Source organism: Oryzias latipes, chromosome 12 (genome assembly GCF_002234675.1).
Source record: "Oryzias latipes chromosome 12, ASM223467v1".
In the NCBI taxonomy this organism is placed as follows: Eukaryota; Metazoa; Chordata; class Actinopteri; order Beloniformes; family Adrianichthyidae; genus Oryzias; species Oryzias latipes.
This window is the reverse complement of record NC_019870.2, coordinates 4635373-4660903: the sequence shown is the minus strand read 5'-3', so window position 1 is coordinate 4660903 and position 25531 is coordinate 4635373. Positions and strand designations below refer to the sequence as shown.

At 38.9% G+C, this 25531-nt stretch overlaps 1 protein-coding gene and 1 long non-coding RNA gene across 2 annotated transcripts in view; both read left to right on the top strand.

Moving 5' to 3' along the window:
* The window catches only part of LOC101173079 (netrin receptor UNC5D), a 302440-nt gene that overhangs the window by 234268 nt on the left and 42641 nt on the right, over positions 1-25531 (top strand). Inside the window, exons 5-9 of the mRNA XM_011481481.3 lie at positions 13350-13530; positions 14222-14389; positions 19523-19687; positions 19808-19840; positions 22269-22454. Of these exons, the coding sequence (XP_011479783.1) occupies positions 13350-13530; positions 14222-14389; positions 19523-19687; positions 19808-19840; positions 22269-22454 (733 nt within the window). The remainder of the gene's footprint in view (positions 1-13349; positions 13531-14221; positions 14390-19522; positions 19688-19807; positions 19841-22268; positions 22455-25531) is intronic.
* LOC105355192 lies at positions 808-2612 on the top strand. Its single transcript, XR_002874240.1, has 3 exons — positions 808-852; positions 2146-2231; positions 2577-2612. It is a non-coding gene; the product is annotated as an uncharacterized LOC105355192 (long non-coding RNA).

The following is a 25531-nucleotide window of genomic DNA, read 5'->3' as shown; positions in this document are numbered from 1 at the left end:
AGCCAACAACAATAACACAAACACACCCGTGGTCCTGGAGGAACTGCTTATAGAGATGTGGGATTTTTCCCGTTAAGACGAACCAAACTCTGCAGCAGCCAAAGCCTTGAGTGGTCAGAAAAGTTGTTGAAATAGCAGTAAAGAGCTGGCTCTGCACAGCAATAACTTTTTTTTACTGTGTGTTATGAATTACAACAGGCGTGCTTGAGGAGGAAAAATATGGAGTTATTTCAGTCTCAATAATAAGAAATGCACACAACCGGTTTTACAAATACACACGCTCCGATTCACAAATGTCATTTTATGCAAACGTGAAAAATAAATTTGGAAATACACACCCTGTGTTTCACAAACACACACATTGTGTTTCACAAATGCACACTAAATGTTTTACAAATGCACAATAAGTGTTTCTCACAAATGTGCACACTGTTTTTCACAAAAACATTTTAGAAATTCACAATAAATGTATCAGAAATGCACAGTAAGTGCTTCACAAACGTGATTTTTAGGTACACATGTGATGTGAACTCACAGATCATTCGAATTGCATACTGTGCATTCAAAATCCCGTTCTCGTTTGTGAATCTCCCCGTGTGTGTGAGAGATTTTTCTACGGTGAATATTGAGACTCATCTGACGGAGCGGGTCGAGTAATCTCACCATTGGCTAGTGAATCTGTCAATCAAACTTATCGGCAAAGCAGGCGGGTTCGCTTTTAGCCAATCGAATGGCCCCTTACACTCCTCACTTTCAAAGTGACGAGGGGGGGAGCTGTTCAGCACAGCAGTTGGGAGGACGCGGGCGGCAAACATGGCGGAGAGGTCTTCTGAACGGGATCAGTCTCAGCCCGTAAGTAATGCACTTATTTGATTATTATTCCCTCGTTGTACATCCTGTAATGTTATTGAATACTAAGTTGAAGCGGTCTCCTTAGCCAAGTGACATGTGTGAATGCTTTATGAACACTTCAGCCGAGTCGTTTGCAGAGTACCCCCACCGCAAATTAGTTTAGCTAAGTTTAGCTTAGCCTGTGCGGTCATATTTTTTATGAAAGCGGGGGAGGACTTATGATGGTTTTGTCAAGTTTTATACTTGGCATACCAGCTCTTCACACAACACATGTAACTACAACCAACCAGGGGCCTCGAAACTAGCCGGCTTTCGACTCAAATTGTGTCTGCCTGCCCTGTGAGTGTGAGGGAAGTTTAAGCTAGCGCGTCGGTTCAAGCTAGATATACAGCCAATCTGTAGGTTCTTAACATGATTCATAAGGAACTAAGGGGAAAACATGCCGGATTTACAGCAGCACAGAAAGTTTAATAAAAAGTATTAATTTGGAGACGGGGATTTGTTTAAACACTGATGCTATGCTATGCTAACTAGCTAGTTGTTCCGTGTGCTGCCTTTATGTAAACGCGATCCGGGTTAAAGTTAGACACAGTCTTTTCACAACCCAGACTTTAAGACGGTGGATATGTGCAACAAAGTTAATGCATATGACATTCATGAAAACGGCATTTTTTAAATATAACAGACGTGAATCCACTGTTGAATGAAAGAAGCCTCATTAAGTTTCTAACGTTAGAACCCGTAATTTTGCTGAAAAGCCCTGTGAGATTGTGTCAGAGTGACAGCCACTAAAATCCCCGTATCTTTACTTCCAATGACGTAATGACAAGAATCCCAAACATTATGTTTTTAGGCTGTTTTGTAGTCGATAAGTAGTCACAGAAAGGGCGGATGGGAGAAATATGCTGTCAACAGTGATTAGAGTAGAAGTTACTGTAAGTATTACACACAGGCTTCCTGTGATCAGTGTCTAGTCTCTGATTTTTTTAAAGCTGTTCTTTACTACAAGCTCAAGTTATCATAGCAAGAGTGTTTTTAAAAAATCCCCTTTCTAATATTTGAAAATTATGTAATTTAATCTCAGACAGCTAAATGATCTAATCCATGTTTGTCGTGTTTTTATTTATTCTCTAGGAATTGCTGAAGCGTGACATCCTAAATACCTTTCTATTCTATTTTATTTCATATTTTATCATCCTATTGTATTACTGTTTTACCTATCAATTGGGAATTTAGCATTTTTGCCCCTGTAAATATCTGTCAGTTGAAAGTATTTGTACTTGTATTCGATAGATCTTGCACCTGAAGATGGCAGACAACAACTGTGCAGACTTGGCCTTCTTCAGTGACGCTGTGAACGTGTATGGATTACCTCTGAGGTATTCATGTTATTCATAAAGAAATCTTTTATTCACATATCAGGCAGTATAAGCACTTGGTTATTTGTACAAAAATAAAATAACTTTTTTTAGACTCCTCTGAAAACAAAGGCAACTCTAAAACTCTTTCCCCTCATGAATAACATTTTACCCCCCCTTAACAGTCTCTCTCACCTCATTTTTTTCCTCAGTGATACATGTAACCCACTCCTGCAATTTTTTTAACCTAGAAATTCTACTTATTGGCATCATACATAAGAACATTACATTTTAAACTGATGTGTACCGTATTGCCGATGCATTTGTAATTATGTGTTTGAGACATGATTTTCATGTTATTGTCAGGGTGAGAGGAGATCAGAGGAGAAAATGTGGGCATAGCTGAGTTGATGCTCACAGTACGTAGAACTGACACAAACAGTTTCATTGCAGCAAAAGTGTACACACAATCAACGGTGAGTTGAACCTAGTTTTAGACGCTTTAATATATACATAAAAGTGAATGATGTATTAAAAATAAATCTGACAATATGTTTCTTTTTGCTTTTTTCCAAATACAGGATTGAGCCCCTCTGGTGTGATGTCTTCATGAGTGTTACTGGTTTATATTACAACATCCTGCTCTCTCCTGAGGGCCAAGACTTGCTCAATATCAGTAACATCACGTATTCTGCTGCCACTATATTTTCCTACCACGCATTCAGGCCAGTTTGGATGTCTTTAGTGACGCGTGGGACACCCATCCAATCAGGACGGAGCAAAGCATGACACCAAATCAGCTGTGGCAGTTGGGCTTGACCCAGAACCCTGTTTCTGATCCCCGGGTAAGTGCTTTATTTCAGTGTTTTTCAACCTTTGTTCACTTGTTCCACGGTCTGACACTGGACTCTGTGGAAAGCTACATCGCTAAAGATGAGCTTTAGCTGGTATTTTTGTTATAACTGAGCGACTTTATCAGCAGAATTAAGAACAAGGAAGTGAAGACTTTAACCACTTCTCATTGGTCAGACTGATGACATGTGATTAAGCCTTCAAGAATGATTGGCGGAGACAGTTAAAGGGGCGGGACTTTTCCTTACACAGTTATAGCTGCAGCTAAATCGCGGTACCGTCAACCTCATCAAAATGTATTTTATAGAATTAAATAAACACAAAGAAAAAGTCATTTTAAGATCTTTCATATTCCTAACTACTCAGTGTTTTATCAGTGCCTGTTTGGATTAACAAAGAGCTGATTTCCTGGAGATGGGAAATGTTTTTAGATCAGTTAATGAGGGCAATTCCCCACGGCACACTTGACCATCTCCCACGGCACACTAGTGTGCCGCGGCACACACACTGGTTGAAAAACCCTGCTTTATTTAATCTCACTGTACTGGACAACTGATTTGTGTGCAGTTCGACTAAAGTGGAAAGTATCAAGAACAGTATGATGAAATCACAATGACTACAAGGAATTTTCATCAAAAATGAATGAAAAGTATTATTGTTGTGTGGTGCAAACTATTTCCCTAAATTGTTTGGTTTTTTAAATCAAGTAGGAAGAATAGCACATCTGCAAGTTCAAAATGCATCACAATGCATGGCATTATGAGCCATCAGCTGTACTAATCTCACTACTTTGTTAAGAGTCACTTATTTGCAAATTAAAAACAGTTATGGAGATATGAGGTCTGCCTGCTAGAAACAATATACGTTATTATTAGTGGGTCTCTGTTCCTACATAATCTAAAACCTAAAAAAACAGCGCTGTTCATAAACAGTATCTTTTTTTTTTGTCAGGGTATGCTGGTTCCAGAGATTGAATGGGAGGAGAGTGGATCCATGGCTGAACCTCATCCTGGGATTAATGTCCTGGTATGGGACAGTCCCCTTTTGGGTCCACAAATGTTGGAACTGCAAGACGACATCAACCCATTGTTTAATTCAGACCGTTTGGGAGTGGACCTATATCTTTACTGTCCCGTTTGTTTAGAACTTAATTTAGGTGACATAATTACATACAGAAGAAGAGAGACTGAGGGGAGCAACACAGAGTTCAAATCAATACTGCTGTATTGTTCAAGGGACTTCATTGTATGTAAGGAAGTTATGAAAATTAGTTCCAGTTTAAATAAAATTCAAATCAGTAGAGATCCCACATTTGCTTAAATTTTGATGTTTTAATCTGTCCATGTTTTCACTGAATTTTACTCTGCAATAAAGGGTGAATGTTTGCACTTTGTTGTTGTATGACCATCTTTTGTTGTGTAGTATTTAACCAGCTATAAAACCCAGAGAGATGAGGATCTTTTTTGCAAGGGTGACCTGGCCAAGAGGTGTATATGTATATGGTTACCATATAAAATCAATGACATTTGAGTTATTAAAAAAATAAAATTAAGGTCTGGCAAAGTGACCTCGGGCTGAGCAGGGGGGGTGTATTGGGTATCTGTGATTGACAGTGAGATGAACTTGAAGTAATGTAGTCCCACTGCGTGGTACGGAGCAAAGTGATGCCAGTTTCTCCACAGAACCTACTGTGGAAGTTAAAGATTTTTCTCCTCCACCTTCAGATGATCAAGACCGAAGGGAATCGTGTCTGAGTGTTGAAATGACGCTAGCATGAAAGCTAAGAGAAAACATACAAACAATCCCGAGTGAAACGTTCATTGTAAATCTCATGACCAGTACAGAGTTCGATGGATTCTATGTCAACTGCATTCAACCACTGTTGCCTTGCTCCCAGGTCCACTGAAAAGTTGCGCAAGCCAGTAATTTTTGACAACCGAAGGCAAATAAACCGACAAGCCATGCTAAAGCTAACACGCTAACGACCGACTGGTCCAGAATCAAACATGGGCGGGGCTTTTGCCACCTGCAGAAAGCGTAGAGAAAGTGTAAGGGGCCATTCGATTGGCTAAAAGCGAACCCGCCTGCTTTGCCGATGAGTTTGATTGACAGATTCACTAGCCAATGGTGAGATTAGTCGACACGCTCCGTCAGATAAGTCTCAATATTCACCGTAGAAAAATCTCTCACACACACGGGGAGATTCACAAACGAGAACGGGATTTTGAATGCACAGTCTGCAATTCGAATGATCTGTGAGTTCACACCACATGTGTAACTAAAAATCACGTTTGTGAAGCACTTACTGTGCATTTCTGATACATTTATTGTGAATTTCTAAAATGTTTTTGTGAAAAACAGTGTGCACATTTGTGAGAAACACTTATTGTGCATTTGTGAAACATTTAGTGTGCATTTGTGAAACACAATGTGTGTGTTTGTGAAACACAGGGTGTGTATTTCCGAATTTATTTTTCACGTTTGCATAAAATTATATTTGTGAATCGGAGCGTGTGTATTTGTAAAACCGGTTGTGTGCATTTCTGGTTATTGAGACTGAAATAACTCCATAGAAAAGGCTGCCGACTGAGTTGCATGGTAAGAGAGGTTCTTTACTGCGGACTTTAATTCCACCTTTTGTTTTTTTTAAAGGTTTTTTTTTTTTTATTGGGACCCCCTTTTAATGACGAATTTCTGCTCCGTTGAAGGACAGAGACGTTCTTGTCTGTCTCATTATTTTCACTTCCTTCAGTTGGAAATTAGATTTGCCATCAAAACCAAATGTTTAATGTAGAAAAGTGCACCCCATCGACGAGTCTTTGCTTCTGGCGATGCATTTATTTTTGCCATGTTTCCTGAGGTGACCCATTAGCCACTAAACTATGGAGTATATCTAATTTGCCCAGCATAATGGTTGCAGCTTGGTACCTGTCAGGCTCAATTCCAGCCGTTTGTTATGAATATGCATTCAATCTGAAAGAAAAGCAAGAGGGTCAGAGGTTAAGCTAAGGCTCATTTTTGGCCTCTATTAGGTATAAATTTATACTTTGTCTGACAAACTGTTTTGGTGGAAAAAGAAAGAAGTACATTTATCGTCAAATACTTTACTTAAACACAAATCCGTTTGCAAGGCGTTGGAAGTTTCTGTTGGTTTATTTAATAACAGGCCGTGCCTTCTTCCATGTTTACTTTATTAGAACCTAAATATTCATCCATTCATTCATTTCTACCGTTTTGTCCCTTTTGGGGTCACGGGGCTGCCGGAGCCACTTGTGGGCGAAGGCAGGGTACACCCTGGACAGTCGCAGGGCCACAATCACTCTCGCACGCACACATTCACTCTCACACTCACAACTATGGACAATTTAGAGTTTCCAGTTAACCTATGAAACATGTTTTTGGACGGTGGGAGGAAACCGGAGACCCCGGAGACAACCCACGCATGCATGGGGAGAACATGCAAACATTGACTTGAACCGGGGGGCCTTCTTGCTGCGAGGCAAGAGCCCTAACCACTGTGCCACCGTGCAGCCCATCTAGAACCTAGCAAAGTCTAGAACCTATATATATTAGGTTTATTTCAAATTACTCCATACAAATACGCAATAAAAGACCCAAGGTGATTCAGAGAAGGTCAAAATTATTCAATTTTCTTATCTAAACTAACAAATCCCCTACTTTGTCTGTAGAAATGACTGTGAAAAGTGTGTCTACGCACACACACACAATCATCAAATCATAAAGCATTGCAAAAATAACAAAAGCAATAGGACCTATTTTTAAATGAAATCTCAAACGACGTCTCATACATGTTTTTGCATGTTTTTTTTACGTATATTTTTTGTATCTGCTGTTCTCATTTGCAACCCTTAGTTATTGAAAAGAGTTATTACCCATGGTGTCATGGTGCCTGTCAGACTCCTCCCCCTCCAGCTCTGCCTGCTCTGCTCCCTGATTGCCACCAGCTGACGCCACTCACCTCATCGGCCATACTGCTTAAAAGGAGACCTTACTCATCAGTTCAACGCCAGTTCGTTACCCCTTATGGATTATCAGCACCTCACGAGTCACGTCAGCGCTCTCTTCCCTCCTGCTGCTCAGAGACATCCTGAGGATCCCATGGCTCTCCTTAACCGCACTAAGCCCTCCAGCCACGCCACCAGCCGTTGTCAAGTCCGGACCTCACCCAGCTACTACTCCTACCATCTTCCTAGCAGGAATAATAAACCTTTTCTCGCCAAATCCCTCACCTGTCTTCCTTCTGGGTTACAGCATCTGGGTCCTCACGCTAGAGCGTCATGACACATGGTCCATCAGGCTCCTGAATGAAGCATTTCAAACGCCTTGACATTTGTGTATACACATGTACTGCTTTTGTGTTGCTTTTATTATTATTATTTTATTATTATTGTCTTTCAGTCTTATGATTCTTTATTCACCTTGGACATAATTAAATTTCATCATTCTTCTTTTTTAAAGATGGCAATAAAGCATTGTATTCTATTCTATTCTATTCTATGTTGATCAAACATCAAGGTACAAAGAATGGACAATACAATTAGAAAAAACACATCAAATGTGAGACCTTTTTTAAAAGAAAATCTATAATAATTGACTCTATATACAGTAGTAAAAGAAAAAAAAATACTGGTAGTGCACCAAAACAGCCCAGAAGTGGACAGATGTGCAGTGAATGGTTCTTTCTATCAGCTTTAGAGACAATTCAGTTTTAGAACTAGGAGTGAAAGCTGTCTCCCTAAAAATCAATTGAAAGAATCTTTTATCTTGAGTTTTTTTTTTGTGTGTCATTTTATTACTTTTTGGCAAGGCCGTATCAACTCTTACAAGGTAATCTCTAAGTCAGTTGTTCAAGTGCTGCATTTCTTTCCCATCTTTTTGAGTAGAATGAAATGCTTCAGCAAAAAAAAAAAACCTTGAGAATCTTTTTTGTAACATTTGATTAGAGGAAAAATAAATCGTTTTTTTTCTTTTTTTTTTTTTCTTTTTTTTTTTTGCAGTGGCCTTGGTGTTTAATTTCACTTCTTTACATTAAATTCCCAATATTATCAGTCAGAACAAAGCCAGCCACCAGCTTCAATTTAGGAAAATGATTTTTTTACTTCTTCTCATCAACACATGGAACAATAAGATTTTTTAGTTTATAACAGTTTTGTCTTGTTTCTTGTTTCTTAGTAAGACAATTGATGATGTTAGACGTATAGACTCTTGGAAGCAAATTAAAACGTTTCTTTTATTTCTTTTAATAAATATAAAGATGGTTATTCATAAATTTTGTTCTTAACAAATAAAAGATGTAATTTCATTTCTTTCAACCACAGGAAATGCATTTGGGAAATTCTAAAGCTGACTTTCCAAAAGTTCTTACAAACTTAATTGACTCTATTCATATCAGGAAAAAAAACAGCTTGCTTAAGAGAAACTGGGATAATTAAAGATTGAGGCAATAAAAGAGAAAAAAAAATTAAAAAGAAGCACTGACAGAATTGTTGTGGTCTTAAAAGCAGTGAAGCAAGCTGCTGTAGAAAAAGGCTCAATTAAACCCACATGATGAAAGAGTTCTTGGTCCAACAAAAGGACCACAAAAAAAAAAGAAAAAGGAATCACTTGTGACAAAATCACAGCTGATGTATTGATTTTTGGGCTCATTTTTTTTTTTTTCATCCAAGGTTTGAAAAGAGCAATGCAATCTCAGGGTTTGTTTGCTGCTGTTAAATTCCCCTGGACATTCTCCCCAAACACAAGCTTGTGCACAAACACACGGAACTCCCAGCAGGGCGGAGTTTTAATCCTCAAACACGCCGCCATAAATCAAACCGCAGTCTTCATGCTACAGCTCGTCCCTCTCAATGAACAGCTCATGCTACTGGCACATTAATAGCAATTTACAGAGCCAGCCATGCGTGGAGAGGAGCATCAACAGAGCGTCCCTTTTTTTTTTAAATCCTTATTACCTTCACTAGTGTGCAACCAATGAATTGGTAACATCGGTGGATGTGACCTACATCCCTCCCTGTGAGCTTTATCAGCCATGTTTGACTTTTTTACAGACTTCTAATCTTACAGCTCAAACATTTCTATGAAATCTTGATCAATTCTTCCAATAACTTAGTCCCTTTCATATTATGTATATTTTGCATACATGTATATGTTTGTAAGTGCTATGTATATGTATGAAATATCAAGGTTGACTCGGTGAGCCCGTAGAGTTAAAATGTTCTATGGGAATACTGCGAGTGACAAGTCGTAGTGAACACTTAGACTTGGGTGAATTAGGAGAGGCGCCGACGTTTCTTGCAGTTTTTTATTTTTTCTACCCCCCTCAAATTCTTGAGGGATTTCGCTTTAGACAATATGGTGCCAGACATAATCAGCCTGAAGCAGAACCTATACAACTTACCCTAATCCAAAAGTGTTCAGAAATGTAGAAGCTTTTACTTGAAAAAGGAAAAACCAAAACTGTTAGTGTCGCCAGTTAAAATAATGTTTTTTCCCGGCAATGTGGGGACTTCCGGCTCTGTTCAAGGACTTACAGTTCTGGTCAAGGATGTGAGTGTCTGCAGCCAGGTCCTCTTGCAAAATACTGCACAGGCAGCCCAACTTGAACAGCCCAAACTTGAAGTTTCACTTCTAAAATTGTTAAAATTAAAGCTGACTACTTAGCAGATTTTGTTTATTGAGAGCTTATTTTTTCATTTTCCTTTTGCTATCTAAAGTCCTGGCTTCTCAAAGTCTTTGCTCTGATCGTCTAAAGCTGAGCGTCAACATACTAACCCACCTCTGGTGTTTGCAGGCCTTTACATTCTTCAGAGTTAATTCTTAGTCACGTAGAAGAATGGTTTTCACAATCGCATCATTTTTTGAAATAACACTCTAAGACTTCTAAATAGTTCAGGTATTTGTAGAACCCTTTGATGTTTGGCCAAACAGTTTCTTCAAAAAAAAAAAATTCCCCACATTTTTCTACAACACCATCAAACTGTAGAAAATGAGAGTTGAATGAGGAGCACAGCGACCGTCAAAGCTGTGAATGGGAGTAAACGTTAGGAAGTAGTTGTGTAAAATACAGGTGTGTTTGTCAGCATTGATGTAAGAAAGCTTCTTCATTGTGAAACACTACTAAGCTTAAGTTATGTAATTTCATCATCTTGACAAAAGATATGGTGTACTTCCAGTACTGAATGGTTTTGATCTCAAGGCCTTGAGGGCAGCAGCGCATTAAAAATAAACCGTCCCTAGTGCACGTCTTCATATTCTCTAAAGCTGGATTGTATTGTTGCTGCACACAGTTTGTTGCACCATTCAAAACACAGGTGGACATTGTAAAGAAAACATGGCAAAAAGTCTCTAAAGAAATTCATGTACATTAAGCTTGTTCAAACAATACGATGTCAAACCAAATGATTGGTTACATCTGTTACATCTGTTTCTATTCTACAACATTCAGCTGTGTTGATTGCAGCTGACTGAAGAGGAGGTGTGGGGAGAAAAACCAGCTGGTCACCAACATGTCAGTTGTAGTTTTATGCTACCGTTACAAATGCAATGGCCACCGCGCGATGGGGAGGCCCGTTCTTTTTTGAAAATCGCCAGCACGGTCATGAATGTAGACGGCGGCAATCAGGCGGCCGTCAGTCAGCCAGGGGTGAGGTCATTACAAATTGGGCAACAGCTAGGGCAGCCACAAGCCAGTGGCAGCTGGATCGCCAGCCAGCGGCCTGGTAGCTTAGGGGTACATAAAAAGAGACACACATTATTATTTTTTGACAACATGCCTCCCAACAAACCCTCTAAGGGCAAAGACCCAGCACCCAAAACAACAGTCCAAGCCAGAGGTGGGCACTGAGGGCCGCATTCCTGCATGTTTTCCAGCATACTATGCTCTGGCATGTTCTAATTGGCTGGACACACCTGAACCAGGTAATCAGCCATGAGTAGGGCAAGACTATCTGGAAATCATGCAGACACACCGGCCCTCGAGGCCTGGAATTGCCCACCCCTGGTGCAAGAGATGCAACCGTGGCCAGGATTGCCAGATTGACGTCTGGTCATCATTCAGCCTCCAGCCCGTGTCGACTGCCCTCGTAGAGTGCTCGCGCTGCTACCCTATGACTACTTCTATCGGAGGGTGGAAGTAGGATGGCACTAAGGGGGCAGGGGGTGGCTGGAGGGTGGTAGTCTGAAATCGGACGATCATCAGATGATTTTGGGGACCTTGGAGACCCTCCTATCAGTCAGTTATTGGGATGCTGCCTTCCTGCCACCCACCTGTCACTGGACTGCCACCATGTGACCTCTAAATGTGCCAGGGCGGCCACTGACAAATGTCAAAAAATGGTAGCCGTAAAACTGTAACCATTTTTACACAGCATGTAGAAATGTGAAACCTCCCGATAACAAATGCCATTGCACAGCCATCTGCCAAATTAGCTGAAAAGTTGCATTGAAGTCACAGCACTGTGGCATTTTGGGACATGTGGCCGTAGTCTTACAGGAGCCAGCATTGATTGCAAAGCCATGTTTGGTAGTCTGCTTAGCTGAGTAACGAGTTTAGTTCAATTTCCATTTCAATCATCTTTTGATCTATTTTAAAAATGTTCCCAGTGGTCTTTTAATCCTGATTGTGCTGTTTTTAGCCAAAATCAAAAAAACGTGTCTTTTTGCAGGACATAGTTTCTGCAGAGCGGCAGGAGTTCATTAAAAATTCCCCTCTGAGTCGTGGGCGGGACTGTTGGTGCGGAGCAACTCTACCCCACTCCTTCCCATTGCTGAGAACTCTCTGTTTACAGGCTGTCCCTCACACCCCCATCCTAAAATTACAAGTGCAACAAAAATGGTGAAAAAATATTGGAGCTATCCAGCCGTACAGACTTGAGCCAGATTCCAGCTCAGACGAGGAAAACAAAGACATACATTGATTTATTTGTACATAAGTACATGAATCAAAATAAGCTTTTTCCCCGCCGAGCATATTTTCTACACATACACAAATACATTCTCTTTTCAACAGCATTTTTTGTTTGCTTCCCATTTGCAACAATTTGAGTCAAGAAATACTCAGAAATGCAATTTTAAGCTTTATTTTCTTCATAAATGTCCTCCATCATTAGAAAAATGTTACAAGCCCTTTTTTAAAACACTAAAAACACCACTTTCATCAGTGTGGGTCTTTAAAACTAGCTTCTAAATTTTATTTGGAAATGTCCTACATACCAAAGAATATTTCTCACAGGAGCTATGGCATCATCTTACATGGAATTTACCACAAAGACATTATGTTGAGCAAAACCGAAAGATCTCCAACACTGAGCCCTGAGGTACCCCTGTGAAGAGGTGATAAGATGAAGAGGTGTGTCTTTGCTGTGAGACTCTTCCAGCCATGATTCAGGCAGTGAAATACATAAATCTGAGCGAGCGGAGGACATGATAGGTTCTTGACTGTGTCAAAAGAAGCGTAGAGGAAACATAAATGCAGATGACAGTTATTGGCTGATATGGGAAACATATCTTTAAAAAAAAAAGGGGTAAATACAAACTCTATTAAAAGTGAAGCAATAGGACCCTGTAACCTTATTTCACATCTACATGGTACTTGTAAAGCACTCTTATAGGAAAAAAAGGGCAACTAACCTATTTTGTGTGATCCATGATATTGGCTGACAGTAAGTTAATTATATAATCCAAAGAGTATTTTTGGTTGGCGCAGATGAAAGGCAGCTGGAAGTCATCTGACGTGGCTGCTGGATACATCAGGCTGTCTGGTGAACAACCACATCATCTAAAATCACCATGCAATGTTATCATTAAATATTCTGACTGAAAAAGGGGAACAGTCAGCATCAGTCGCAACCCACTTTCCCCCACATTATGTCTGATGGCAGGAGGGGATTAGAAATGCTCCCAAACAGTGTTCAGAGCTGTGCACTGACCTTACAACACTCTTTATAAAAATGTGATGATGAAAGTCAAACCTATGTACCAACATTCACATATTTAAAGACGCACTCCACTGAAAGTTCTTGTGGCATCTTTCCAATGACGGAGGACACATATCAAGAAAATTATGACTAAGATATCTGTCCTGATTATTTTTTATCTTAGCTAAAAACGGTGTAATCATACTTTGAAAAAACACTAGGGACGCTTTTGGTATAGATCAAAAGACCATTGCAGTGGTGACTTTAAACTTTCTGTCTGATTTTGTTTTTGAGGGTTGTTGTTTATACACCTTCATTTTTCTAAATATACAAAATGTGTTCTTCTTTTAAGGTGGAATGGCTAAAAAACGACGATCCTCTAAACTATGCTGATGACAGCATTGTTGATTTGAGGGGTGACCACAGCCTTATCATCTCCGAAGCTCGCCTTTCCGATTCGGGGAACTACACGTGTGTTGCCAGCAACATTGTTGCTAAAAGACGCAGCTCCACAGCCACAGTTGTCGTCTACGGTAGGACAACAAAACCAATATCTTTATACATTTCATTAAATAAACCTTTAGGGCTTTGTTTTTGCAGACGTCGTGCTCATATATATATTAGTATGGATGGTAACAGGTTGTTTATGACGTGTTAAAAACACAATGTATTCATGAGCTCAGTTATTAAAAATGTTAGTGTGGCCGGTGACACTTCAATACTCTGAGACTGAGTAACCTGTACTAAAATGTCATCTATCTGCAGAGCAGAAAACAGAGCTTCAGCATTTTTGTAGCTTGAAGGAGAATGAAATTATTCTCTTGTTTTCACACCACCTCTCTGAAGAAAACCCTCGGTTGGAGGGTTTCTGTGCCTTTTCACTGACCTCTTGTCATGTTGTTGACAATGGCTGTAAGAATTTGCGTGGTTCTTTTAGAAAAAATGTCACCGAGGCTCATCCATCAGAAATCCCTGTAGCTCTAATGAAGTCTCTGACAGGTCTAACATTGCCTGAGAGGGGTAGAGCAAAAAAAAAAAAAGGTATTTCATACTTTTCTGTGAAAGCAAATAAGAAGATTATTCATCCATCATGGGCTACTTTAAGAAGAAGGTCTAAGTCAGCACTTAAAGAGCAAAAATGTAATTCTTATACTGAAAAATTTAGTTTGCATTCATATTGGAGTGTTTTTGTGTCTATTTTCTCTCATCTTTTGGCATAAACAGTAAATGGAGGCTGGTCTTCATGGACAGACTGGTCCACCTGTAGTGTCCGCTGCGGTCGAGGTGTGCAAAAACGCTCCCGGACCTGCACGAATCCAGCTCCTCTCAACGGAGGATCCTTCTGTGAGGGCATGTCGGTGCAGAAGAGCACGTGCAACACAGTGTGTCCAGGTAAGAGCAGCAGTCAGCTGAGCCTCGAAAATAAAGCAAGTTTGTTTCTTGTAACAAGACCGCTCACCATTCCACTCAAAGTTTTAATGAAAAAAAAAAACAAAATATGATTTAAAATAAAATGTTTTTAAGATCAAATGTCTCTCCACATACTTTCCGGATTTATTGCCCTAAAAAAAGTAATTAAAAACCCACTCCAATCATCTTTTGATCTATTTTTAAGTGGTCTTGTAATTAGGATTTTGCTATATTTAGCAAATGTCCAAAAAACTGTGTTGTTGTCTTGGACATTTAGTTTCTGCAGAGCGGCAGGAGTTCAGTAAAAATTCACTTCTGGCACCAAGCAACCCCACCCCCCCTTCTCCTCCCCATTGCTGAAAGCTCGGAGTTGGGCGCTTGTGGCAGTATACTTTCTACATCATAAATACAATCTTTTTTAAACAGCATTTTTGCCTCTGCACTTGATTCACAAGAACTTTAATGAAGAAATACTCAGAAATCAATTTTGAGTTTTGTTTTGTTTTTATATCATGACAAAAATGCTACAAGAACAGGTTAAAATCACCAAAAACACCAATATTCATCTAAGAAGGTCTTTATTAATATTTCAAACCACCTTAAAAGCAACACTGCCCATTAACAGATGTTACTAAAACATTAAAAATTGAGCATTACATCAAATACATTTATGCAAAATGGTAAATGCTAAAGTAGTTGGTAGCTGCATTTAAAACAACTTTCTGATAATTTTGTGTATTGTACTCTTTTTGTGTTAGTATTATTTATATATGAACTGAATCTTTCAATATTAATTTTCATAAATAACGTGTCTTATTTTTTGTCTTGGAAGAAAAATAATATTTTTAAGTAAGTTTTTTCAAAAGTAGAACAATTTTAGTTTGAGAAAACATGTCTTAGTGGCTTGTATTTATTTTCCTAAAAGAATTCTTGATAAGAACATTTTTCTTACCTAATTGGCAGTTTTTAATTTTTTCTCCTTTTTAAATGTATACTTTAGTATTTTATATTCATCCAAATTTGGCTCTCACTGCTAGTTTGTTGCATTATTCATTATTACTCACTTCCTTCCAAGTACATATAGTCCTGTAAATATAATTTAGCAGCTAATGATAGAAATGTATAAATGGTGGCTTTTTACTGATTTTTGTAGAATTCAACTAATTTAGTAAACATTAATATATTTTTGGTGGATTAATTTAGGATTTCCAGTGCACAGCTTCAACTGTCAGTATTCACATGTTCATTTAAAAGAGTAATAATTTTCCAAGTTCTCTTTCTTATAGTCTTAAATTATGACTAAAGCCTTGTCAATAATTTGGGTAAAAGCAGAGCAGAATCATTTCATTTGAACAGAAAAAATAAAATCACAAGGATGATCTGTTTTGGAAAGGTCTACGGTGTGCATTAACCTGGTTGGGAACAAAACAAAAAAGTGTTAAAGTAAAGAAAAGCAGGCAATCTAGCAGAGAAACAATGGAGGATATAAACCACTGTAAGCATTAACACTGACTTAACTTCAAGCTTTATCAAAAAAGAAAGAAACTGAGGAACAATGCTGATCTACTGGAAATGTTCAATGCATTAATTTAAATGAGTAGTTCTGCAGTTGTTTTAGGAGACAATATTCAACTACAAAAGCTTTAATTTAGGATTAAGTTTGATTGATTAAAGGGGATAAAAATCTGCACAAATGTACTCTTTCAAAAAGAAGAATTTGCCCTCGATTTTTCTTGTTTGTTTGTTTGTTTTTTGTCCCATTTGCCCTTGGAGTCATAACTGAGATTCCTGTCAAACTTGATTTCAACATCTTGCAGCTGAGAAGAAAGAAAAACCTGACAATAGCAGCAGAATAACTGAAATATAAATCAAAACAGCAATTACTACTGTCAGCCATGGTCATTATTGCTTTTTTTGAACGATATTGCACACAGTAGTCTGCACCTTCAGTCATGTAACAACAGCTCCTCGAGTTAAAAGAGATCTGAATGCTCTTGCTGTTTTGTTGGTTTATTTATTTATTGTTTTTGTGTGGGCATTGCTCCATCATTCAGCTTAAACAGAAGACCAAAAAGCCCCCAAAGTCCAGCCCTCCTAAATTAAAAATTGAGAGCATTAACATGCCGGCTGTTGGCTTAGCAGCTTGCTAGATTGTGCCAACAGCAGGTCTCAAATGCAAACGTGTTTTAAATCACATTTGACCATTTTTTCATGCAAAAAGAATAGAAAGAGTGAGCTATAACATTTACCTACTTCTCATTATGGGTTTTTCTAATGAAAGAGTGCTCACTTATACTTTGTGTTAGCTTAAAATAACTATTTGTGTACATTTAATGGTTTCTATTTTCGCAAAAAATGCGAAACACTGATCCATTAAGACATCATTCAGTATATTTTTATTTAGGTTCAAAGCATTTCAGTTCCAAAGTCAACAGTTAGCTTCTTGTCCTCTATCGTCAGACACAGAGTCTATGGCATAAGGGACTAATTTGAATTTCAATGGAGTTTATTTAACATAGTTTTCTACTTTTGTGCAAAATCGGTGTGTTTTGAATTGCTAACAAGGATTTGAGGTATTTTTGTCTTTATTGGTCGAACAGCTAGTAGAACAAATCACTTATGGGTTTTCTTAATTCATTGTAGTTAGCCTGTTTTTTATGAATATGCACCAAATAATAATAAGCAATTCAATAGATTGCCCTGTAAATATAGCTTTTTGCCAATGCATTTCAGTGTAAAACACAGTAATTATCTTGTACTTTCAGGTACAGGTGAAGGTTAGCATATTGACCTTATCCAAATCTTAATGCAGCTTTGTTTTAGACGACTGCTATTTACCCAATTCAGTTTTTAATGATGGAGCAAAGAGGTTTGACTAAAAAATCTAAAAGAGAAAATCCCTTATTTAAACTATTATTTACATTACATTGATTTTTTTCATTTATTTTATTTGATGCCATCCAGACTGAATCACTTTTTCATACAAATCTCCAGTCTTGGTACACGTGATTGGAGAATAACCTTTTACCTTCACTGTGAATGCACAGCATTTCTGCAACGCCTAAATGGCAACGCTGGTGTCAGACAGCCAGCTCACTGAACCGTTCAAATCTGCAAACTAAGAAAAAGAAAAAAAGGTAAATGGCACAATTGGCTAAAAATAGAAGAGGTGAAAAGCAGCTAAGGTTTGTGCAGGAAGAGCAGCCGTTTTATTTAGACGAGCTTGAATTGATAGTTTCAGTTGCTGCAGACTCTACGTTATCAGAGAAAGGCAAAGCATTCCGTCAAGCCATATCTCCTAATACCGTTTGAAAAACGCTCTCTATTGAGCTTGGACATGCATCATGTGGATGGTATAGTCTGAAAGCTGGAGCTGGAAACATATGGAGGTAGAACAAAAACACAAAATTGCAACAAATACTTTAGTGTAATTTCTAGTTTAAATTTCTCATTATACTTGATAGTAGACAAAACTCACTTGTGTTTTTAACATGATCGTGTGGCAAATTTATTTATTCAAATTTGTGAATCAGGAGCAAAAAAAAAAAAAAATGCCAGTTGGAAAACAACTTCTTTGTGACATATAAAAATATGCAGACCCCAAGCTCCATTCTGAAGCATCCACTTGTAGAAAAACGTTTCGTTTTCGTCTTCAGAGCTGGCCTCTGGCTCCAAACTGTACAGCTGGACAGCTCTGATGTTGCTCACCATGTTGGCGGCGCCGTTAATGTTAGGTTGGGGGTGTAAGGGGCTGTGAGCTAGCGGAGAAGCTTGTAAACAGGGAGCTCTCAGCCATGGCGAAGGAAAGGGGGACGGCCTTACTGCCCAAAACTCAGAGGTGAATTTTTTGAGGAACTCCTGCCACAAAACTTTTTTTATGAATTTGTTACTGGTGAGTGTTCTTGTTTCAAGAAACAGACTTGCTTTATTTTAAGACTCAGCTGACTCCTAACAAGAAACAAATACATTAATATAGTAAATGGCACTTTTCTATCTTCTTGGAAGACCCAAAGTACTTTACAGTAACTGCTCCATTCCCCTGTGTACCAACTGCTGCCAAACAACCGCAATGGAACCTGAAATGTTCTGATCAAAGGTCACCCGCTCTACCCCTGCACCACATACCAATATACGCTTACTTTAAAGTTACGAACACACAACCCTCGACAACAGATGCTCTGGTGGCCACTTCCAATGAAGAACCTATGTACATTTGCCTTTTGGGCTTCCGCATTCAAAACCTTTTGCACTCATACCTACTTTCTGCGACAGTTTTTGGGCTCTGCTTACAAAAAGCGTGGCCATTAAAAAACGTGCGTCGCAACTTTAACCAGGTCAAACTTTGACCAGTCAGGGACTCGCATTTGGTGGTGAGGCATATTTTGGGTTTATCAGAAATGATAACAATGATATCAACCCAAACATGGTTGATTTTCAAATAGAGATAAACCAAGGCCACTTTCCTGACGTGATGGTAATCCATATCCGCCATTGCAAGGATGCTAGCATTAAACCGCACAGTTACCGTTTAGTGCCCAAATAACGAGATTTCCAACTGTAAGTGGTGCACATGCGCTGGTTAACAGTAGAAAAGGAAAAAGAGCCTCCCTTCTTGTCCGATGTGAACACCAAGAAACCAAGTTTAGTGTCAAATGTCTAGAGTACACATAGCTTCAGCCATAAAATTTCCAATTACCAAAACAATATGAGTGTTTAGCGCTAATTTCAAAGTATATTTAGTTTTAAAAAAGCAAGACATTGCAACATTTTTTAAGAAATTTAACCAAGAAAAATTCTACTAGTTCTACTGGCAGACTTTTTTCACCTATATCAAATAAAAACCATCTTAAATTTTACATTGTTTCACTTGTTTTGGTAGGACATTTTTCCAGTGATTGTAAAATATATAATCTTGGCTTTTGGATTCCAGTGATAGAAAATGGTTGAGAAACAAAGAAAGTACGTGCTCATCCTGTGTTTTCAAGATGTTTGCCCCGAGGTTCCAATCTGTTGGCAAACAGATGAACATCAGGGTTATAAAGGGTGGGAAAAATAGAGCTTTGTTTGTTTGGGCTGAACTCGGATGACTCAAAACGTTTGTGTGCGATCCTCCAGTGGACGGCGGCTGGGGGGATTGGAGCGAGTGGTCGGCGTGCAGCTCGGACTGCGAGAGGCAGCGCAGCAGGGAGTGCACCTCCCCAGAGCCCAAACACGGAGGCCGGCTATGCGACGGAGTGGCAGTGGCGACGGACAACTGCACGGGCGGCCTCTGCACTCAGAGTGGGCATCTTAGAATCATGCTTTTTAATGTCACTCATCCATTTTCAGTCAACATATATGAGACTGTGGGAATGTGTGCTTTTAAGGATGCAACTTCAAATGTCATTGTGTTCTTCTCAGATCGGAAGCTGCTTCATGATGCAAAGCAACAGGGTGAGTTCTTTATTACTTGATGTTTTTGTTTTCACAGTGGCTTTTTGTTTGGAGCTAAAATACAATAATGAGCTTAATGAATCTTTAATGCCAAATCGTGTCGTCTTCACAGCCCTCTTTCTGTGACTGAAGTCAGTCAGCGCCATGTCCTCTTTTAAACCCACTTAGATCCAATCGAAACCGTCCAAACTGAGTAAAGAAAGGGTTTTTTCTTTCAGGAATCGTAAAGGAAAACAGCGGTGAAGCCTGATGATCATTCAGCTAAAGCTTTGTTTGCTTAGTGATCTCAAGGCAGTTGTGTTACTTTTGTTCAACATCTCAGACCCAGACGAAGCACTTTGTTTATCTTATTTATGGACTTAGATTGTAGAGGGTTGCACTCTATTTTTTTTTGGCTTTTACTTTTTAATGACGGTTGCTGATTTTGATTGAGGCACAGGAGGGGGGGGGGGGGGTGAAGCTTGGACACACATGGAAAAAAGTTTTAAAAGGTTGAAAGTCCCCACAGAACGCTCCAAAGAATAACGTTTAATATTAGTATTTTTGTGTTTGACTTATATTTTCATTTTTTAAAAAGCAAAAGAAGTATGCAACAAAAACTTCTACAAAGTACTTTATTGCAGTGGAAGCCATAGTTCGCTGGGCTCAATGGTGCAGTGGTTAGCACTCTTGCCCCCACAGAAATACTCTTGCCCCCCACCCCATGCGTGTGTGTCAAAGTTCAATTTGAGACCCTAAAATGCCCCTAGTTGTGAGTATTAGTGTGCTTTTGTGCAAGATATTGACGACCTGTTCAGGGTGGACCCCGCCTTTGCTCAAGGAGCTGGGATAGGCTCCAGCAACCCAGTGACCCCCAAAAGGGATTCAGTGAGTTCTGAAGATGGATGGAACAGTTTTAGGATCTTTTCAGTTTTCAGTCATTCAAATTTAAGATTTTACTTTTCAATTTTCTAATGTTTTCTTCAAGTTGACATGTGTTTACAAGTCTAAAATTTCCTTTTTACTTTTTTTTTATTTAGAATCTGGTTTTTCATTTACTTTCACCTGATCCTGATTTGACCCTTTCACCTTAGGAGTAAACTGATAATTAACAAAACAAGCAGGAGCTTTAGTTTTGAAATCACATCAGACTCTATTAAAAATGTCCACCACTGCTTTGTGAAGGAATATGGGAACATTTTCAGTCTTCACTAGGACTTTTTTAACTGAACAAGCTTGATTTTCTTTTTACAATACAGACTACAAAGTAAGAGGAAATAAATCTCATCCATAGATTGTACTAATACCCAAAAGTTAAGCTGCTAATCTGTCGCAAAGTAGCTTAAAAACAACAAAGGAGATGTCCCACAGTGTTGGAGTGGCTTCAGACAAAGCCTTTAGCTCAGTCTTGTATAAAGTTTTGGGGGAGACGCTCACTTTGAGCAACATGGCCCACAAACTGAACCCCATGATTTCGGTTGGTAAGAACTTCTTGAGCATACCTTTTTTCAAGCATCCATTTTTCTAACTCGGTAGTATCGTTTCCTCACCGAGCAGTGTTATTTTAGGTCAAGTAAACGATTTTAACCATGTTCCCTTCTCGGGATCTCCAGCCCTCCGCTGATACCTTCACTCCTGCCTCTGTCAGGTGTAGCATTTCAGGTCAGCCTGTCTGTGGTTAACCATTGTGGATCTATGGCTTCATGTTTGTTTACTGTTCAGGAAAATGAACTCGTTGCTAATTTGTAGTTTGCAAAAAAACGGAAACATCTATTTAAAGCAACAAAGCATGGGCTCTCTTTGCATGTCCTTTGCTGTGTTTTTGTTTCTCAAAAACAGCTAAAAAAAATGTGGTCAAGCTGCCAAAACTTCCCAAGCCCTCAATTAACCTGCTGCTGTAGCTGCTAATACTGCTTTGCATATTTTCCCCATTTTTTTCTCTTGTTTGAGCTTCAGGCTACTTAGAGGATTTCCAGCATGTCTTGTTTTAGTGTAAATCTCATTATTTTTCAAGAACAACCTAGCATCTCCTGTTTCCCAGTCATTCTTGCACTTGGTGCTTTTGGACGCCGCAGCACTGCGGGGAGAAGCAGGTACAGCATAATCGGCGCCGATGAGCTAATTAAATGAATTGGTTTTGTTATATTATCCCAGAGCACCTTCAACACCAGAGCCAAGCAGCGTCTGAGATGACACTTTAGGTGCCGGGTTGATAATAGTCGCCTTTTCTTTTTTTTTTTTTTTGAGGTTCCTCATTAGTGCAGACTGAAACAATAGACCAAAGAAGCAGCTCAGACAAGAAAACCAAAAAAGTCTCTGATGAAGTTTAAAATGAAAGATTTTTTTAGAGAACTTTAACTCGGATGTTGTTCCAAATATTTAGTGTCCTCAAGAAAAGAGGCTTGGGTTTAAGCAATACTTGTTTTTCTCACTCTTTACCCCCCCAAAGGGGCAGAATCCAGCAGCGATGTGGCCCTGTACTCCGGCCTGGCTGCAGGGGTGGTGACAGTGGTGCTGCTGATCGTCGCCGTCACTCTTTACCGTCGCAGCCAGAGCGAGTACGGCGTTGACGTCATTGACTCGTCCGCTCTCACTGGCGGTTTCCAGTCTTTCAGCTTCAAGACATCTCGACAAGGTGAGCCGCCGAGGTTCAAATCTGACCGATAATCTCAAATTGGGTTTGGGATTGGTTTATTTTAAGCAATCAGAACAAAAAATACTAAAGAAGATAATAATAATAATGGATTGGATTTATCTGCGCTTTTCCAGACGCTCAAAGCGCTTACAGTGTGTCCATTATTCATTCACTCCTCATTCATACTTGGTGATGGTAAGCTACTGTTGTAACCACAGCTGCCCTGGGGGAGACTGACAGAGGCGTGGCTGCCATTTCGCGCCTACGGCCGCTCTGACCATCACCGGGATCATTCATGCACATTCACACACCAGTGGAGCCACACTGGAGGCGAGGAGGGTGAAGTGTCTTGCCCAAGGACACAACATTTTTCCTTGTTGGGAGCGGGGATCGAACCGCCAACCCTTCGGTCATTGGACGACCCGCTCAACCACCTGAGCCACTGTCACCACTGTTGTTTTAGTCGTGATTTAACTAAAAAGTAAAAAGTTAAAATATAAAAAATTCCATATACTACACACCCTAATACATTATGCCATTATAATTACTCCTAATTATAAAGACATAGTTATGTATAGAATTATATATATTTTAATAGAAGTACAGTTCAAAAATAACAAGCAAGCTGAGAAGGTTAGACAAATATTTCAAAACCTCTCAAACTCCCATTTTGTGTCACTTTTACACACGTTCAAAAATTTGTAAAAGTTTTAAAAATCTCTTTTCCTTTCAAAATTATTTTCACAAATTTCTGAAACTTGGTTCTCAATTTGGATTCTACAAGTTAGGAAGTGCAAGAAAGGTGTGACGGCTTTTGAAACTAATTTGTAAATGACTTTTGTCAGGTCTATATACATCAAAAAAACATTTTACTTTAATTTAAAAAAACAAGTAATTTTCCAAAGTAGTTTGTTTTATGTTAACTTTACTTGCTCATCTTAATTGTGTACTTTTACCAGCCAGAGCAGCCACCAAAAGGCAATTGCAAATATGTTTTTAAGACATGGGATCGAGAAGAGAGAATCTGGTAGTTTTCCCAAATAAAACATGGGTTATAATTAGATAATAAATAAAATGGAAACAATGAGAGTAATATATTTTTATAAAATAACCTATGGACAGTATCATTCCGCAACCTGAGCTGTGGAACCCCGGTTCTAAAGTAAGTCCACCCCAATGTATATAAAACTTTCTCAATTTGTGACAGATTTAAACAGTTTTTTTACATACTTTGTGACATGCAAGCAAAATGTATTTTCAGTTTTGTTTTTATCCAAACCAATTCCCTGCCTTCTTTGTGACTTCAGCACATATTGTATGGTTCCAAAAACAGCAGGTTTATTAGCTTAGCTAAAACTCCACAAAGCTAAATCAGTGTCAGGAGGCAGGGGTCAATAACAGGCATGAGATCATCAGAGAAGAGACAGGGGAAGTCAGGATCCAGGCCAGAGTCGGGGCAGGCGGCAGGCAAACGGAGTCAGAAATAGAAGAGAAGACTCTCTTTAACACTCTTCAACACTCTTTAAGGAAGGCAGAGTGGCACAAACAACACTTTGCACAGAGTGTGGCTCAGTGCAGTGTTTAAGTATGATGTGGTGAAATGAGGGTCAGGTGTGTGGAATACAGGAAATGCGGTTCGAACTCTGTAGATGGGTTCCTCTGTTGACCAGAGGGGCAGACAGAGCTCTGATGTCTGGCAGGATTCGAATCTTAACACTAAAGAAATGGATAAAGAGTGTTCGGATTATCTGCTGACACATACTAATTTGGCATGTTTGACAGATTTATACTGATTAGATTTTTTTAAATAAACATTAATGAAAACATTTTAAAGTTTCTGCATAAAATGCATAAAAAACAAGAAAGGAAAGCTGGCTGGAGTCACGGGTATATTTGTGTTTATTTGGTGGCTCAAAAGGACCTAAAAATCCTGAAAAATTAAAAATGTTTGATGTAAATGTTTCCAGTGTTTTATTCATAGGAATCTGCCGATTTCACATTGTGTTAGTCCTGGTGTGTTTTGTTTTTAAATGTCGGTTAAACGTCATTTTTCTTTGAATAAGAAAACAAAAAACTATAGTTTTGTCATCTCTCTGTAAATTATAAATTTGTTCACATATTAACATGTTTGTATTGCAAGACAATCCGTACATTTACACCCTGGGAAAGTTTATACAGTTTTATGAATTATGCATTACCTTCTTTGTATTATAATACAGCTGCATCAATTATTAAAACACTTTAGGAGCCTGCATGACGCTCTTTAATTTTTCTGTTTACCAGATCCTTTTCTAGGCTTTTCTTGTCTGCGCTCTTTTACAAATGTCCACTAACATGCAGCTTCATCTGTAAATGCAGTGTTTTTGTTGTTTTACTGCACCAGTGTGCCTGGAGCGATGAACCTTTTCTTCATTCTTATCTATTATTACTTAGACTTTCCTTTAAAGGCTCCTATATTCAAAAAAATATTGAGTCATATTTTAGAAGCTTCTTTGTAGAATATTTCACATACAATATTTCAATAAATTATTCAGGAAATACAATTAAAAATGCATTTTACTTGTCCGTTTTTTGTTTTTTTTGTCTTTACGTGCCTCCAAACGCAGAAACAGAGGGGCGCTCTGCGGTGTGGTGTTTTTTGCCCTACAGATTGAGGCATATTTTTACAAGGCAGGCATTATGGTTTGTCGCGGCGGGAGCCCTCAGCAGGGCATAATAAAGTTCATTTTGATAACACAGCAGGAGGCAGGGAAGGCTTTAATCTTGCTCTGTGTTCCCTGTGTTAGAGGGGCTAAAGGAGCCAAACCTCCATAACAAGCTGCACTTCCTCCCTTCATGTTGTTGTACACGGTGGCTGCAGCGGACGCGCAACAATCGAACCCCGGCTGCCTCTTTGTTCCACCTGCACAAAAACATATTTGGAACTCGTTTTTGGTGGGGAAAAAAGTTTACAAATTTTTTTTATCCTGACAAGTTAAAATAAAGCGAGAGAAGACAAATGAGTGAATACTCTAATAGAAATAATTGTGATGAAGAGTCCAGTACCAAAAGATGCTTCATTATAGGCTTACATCCCC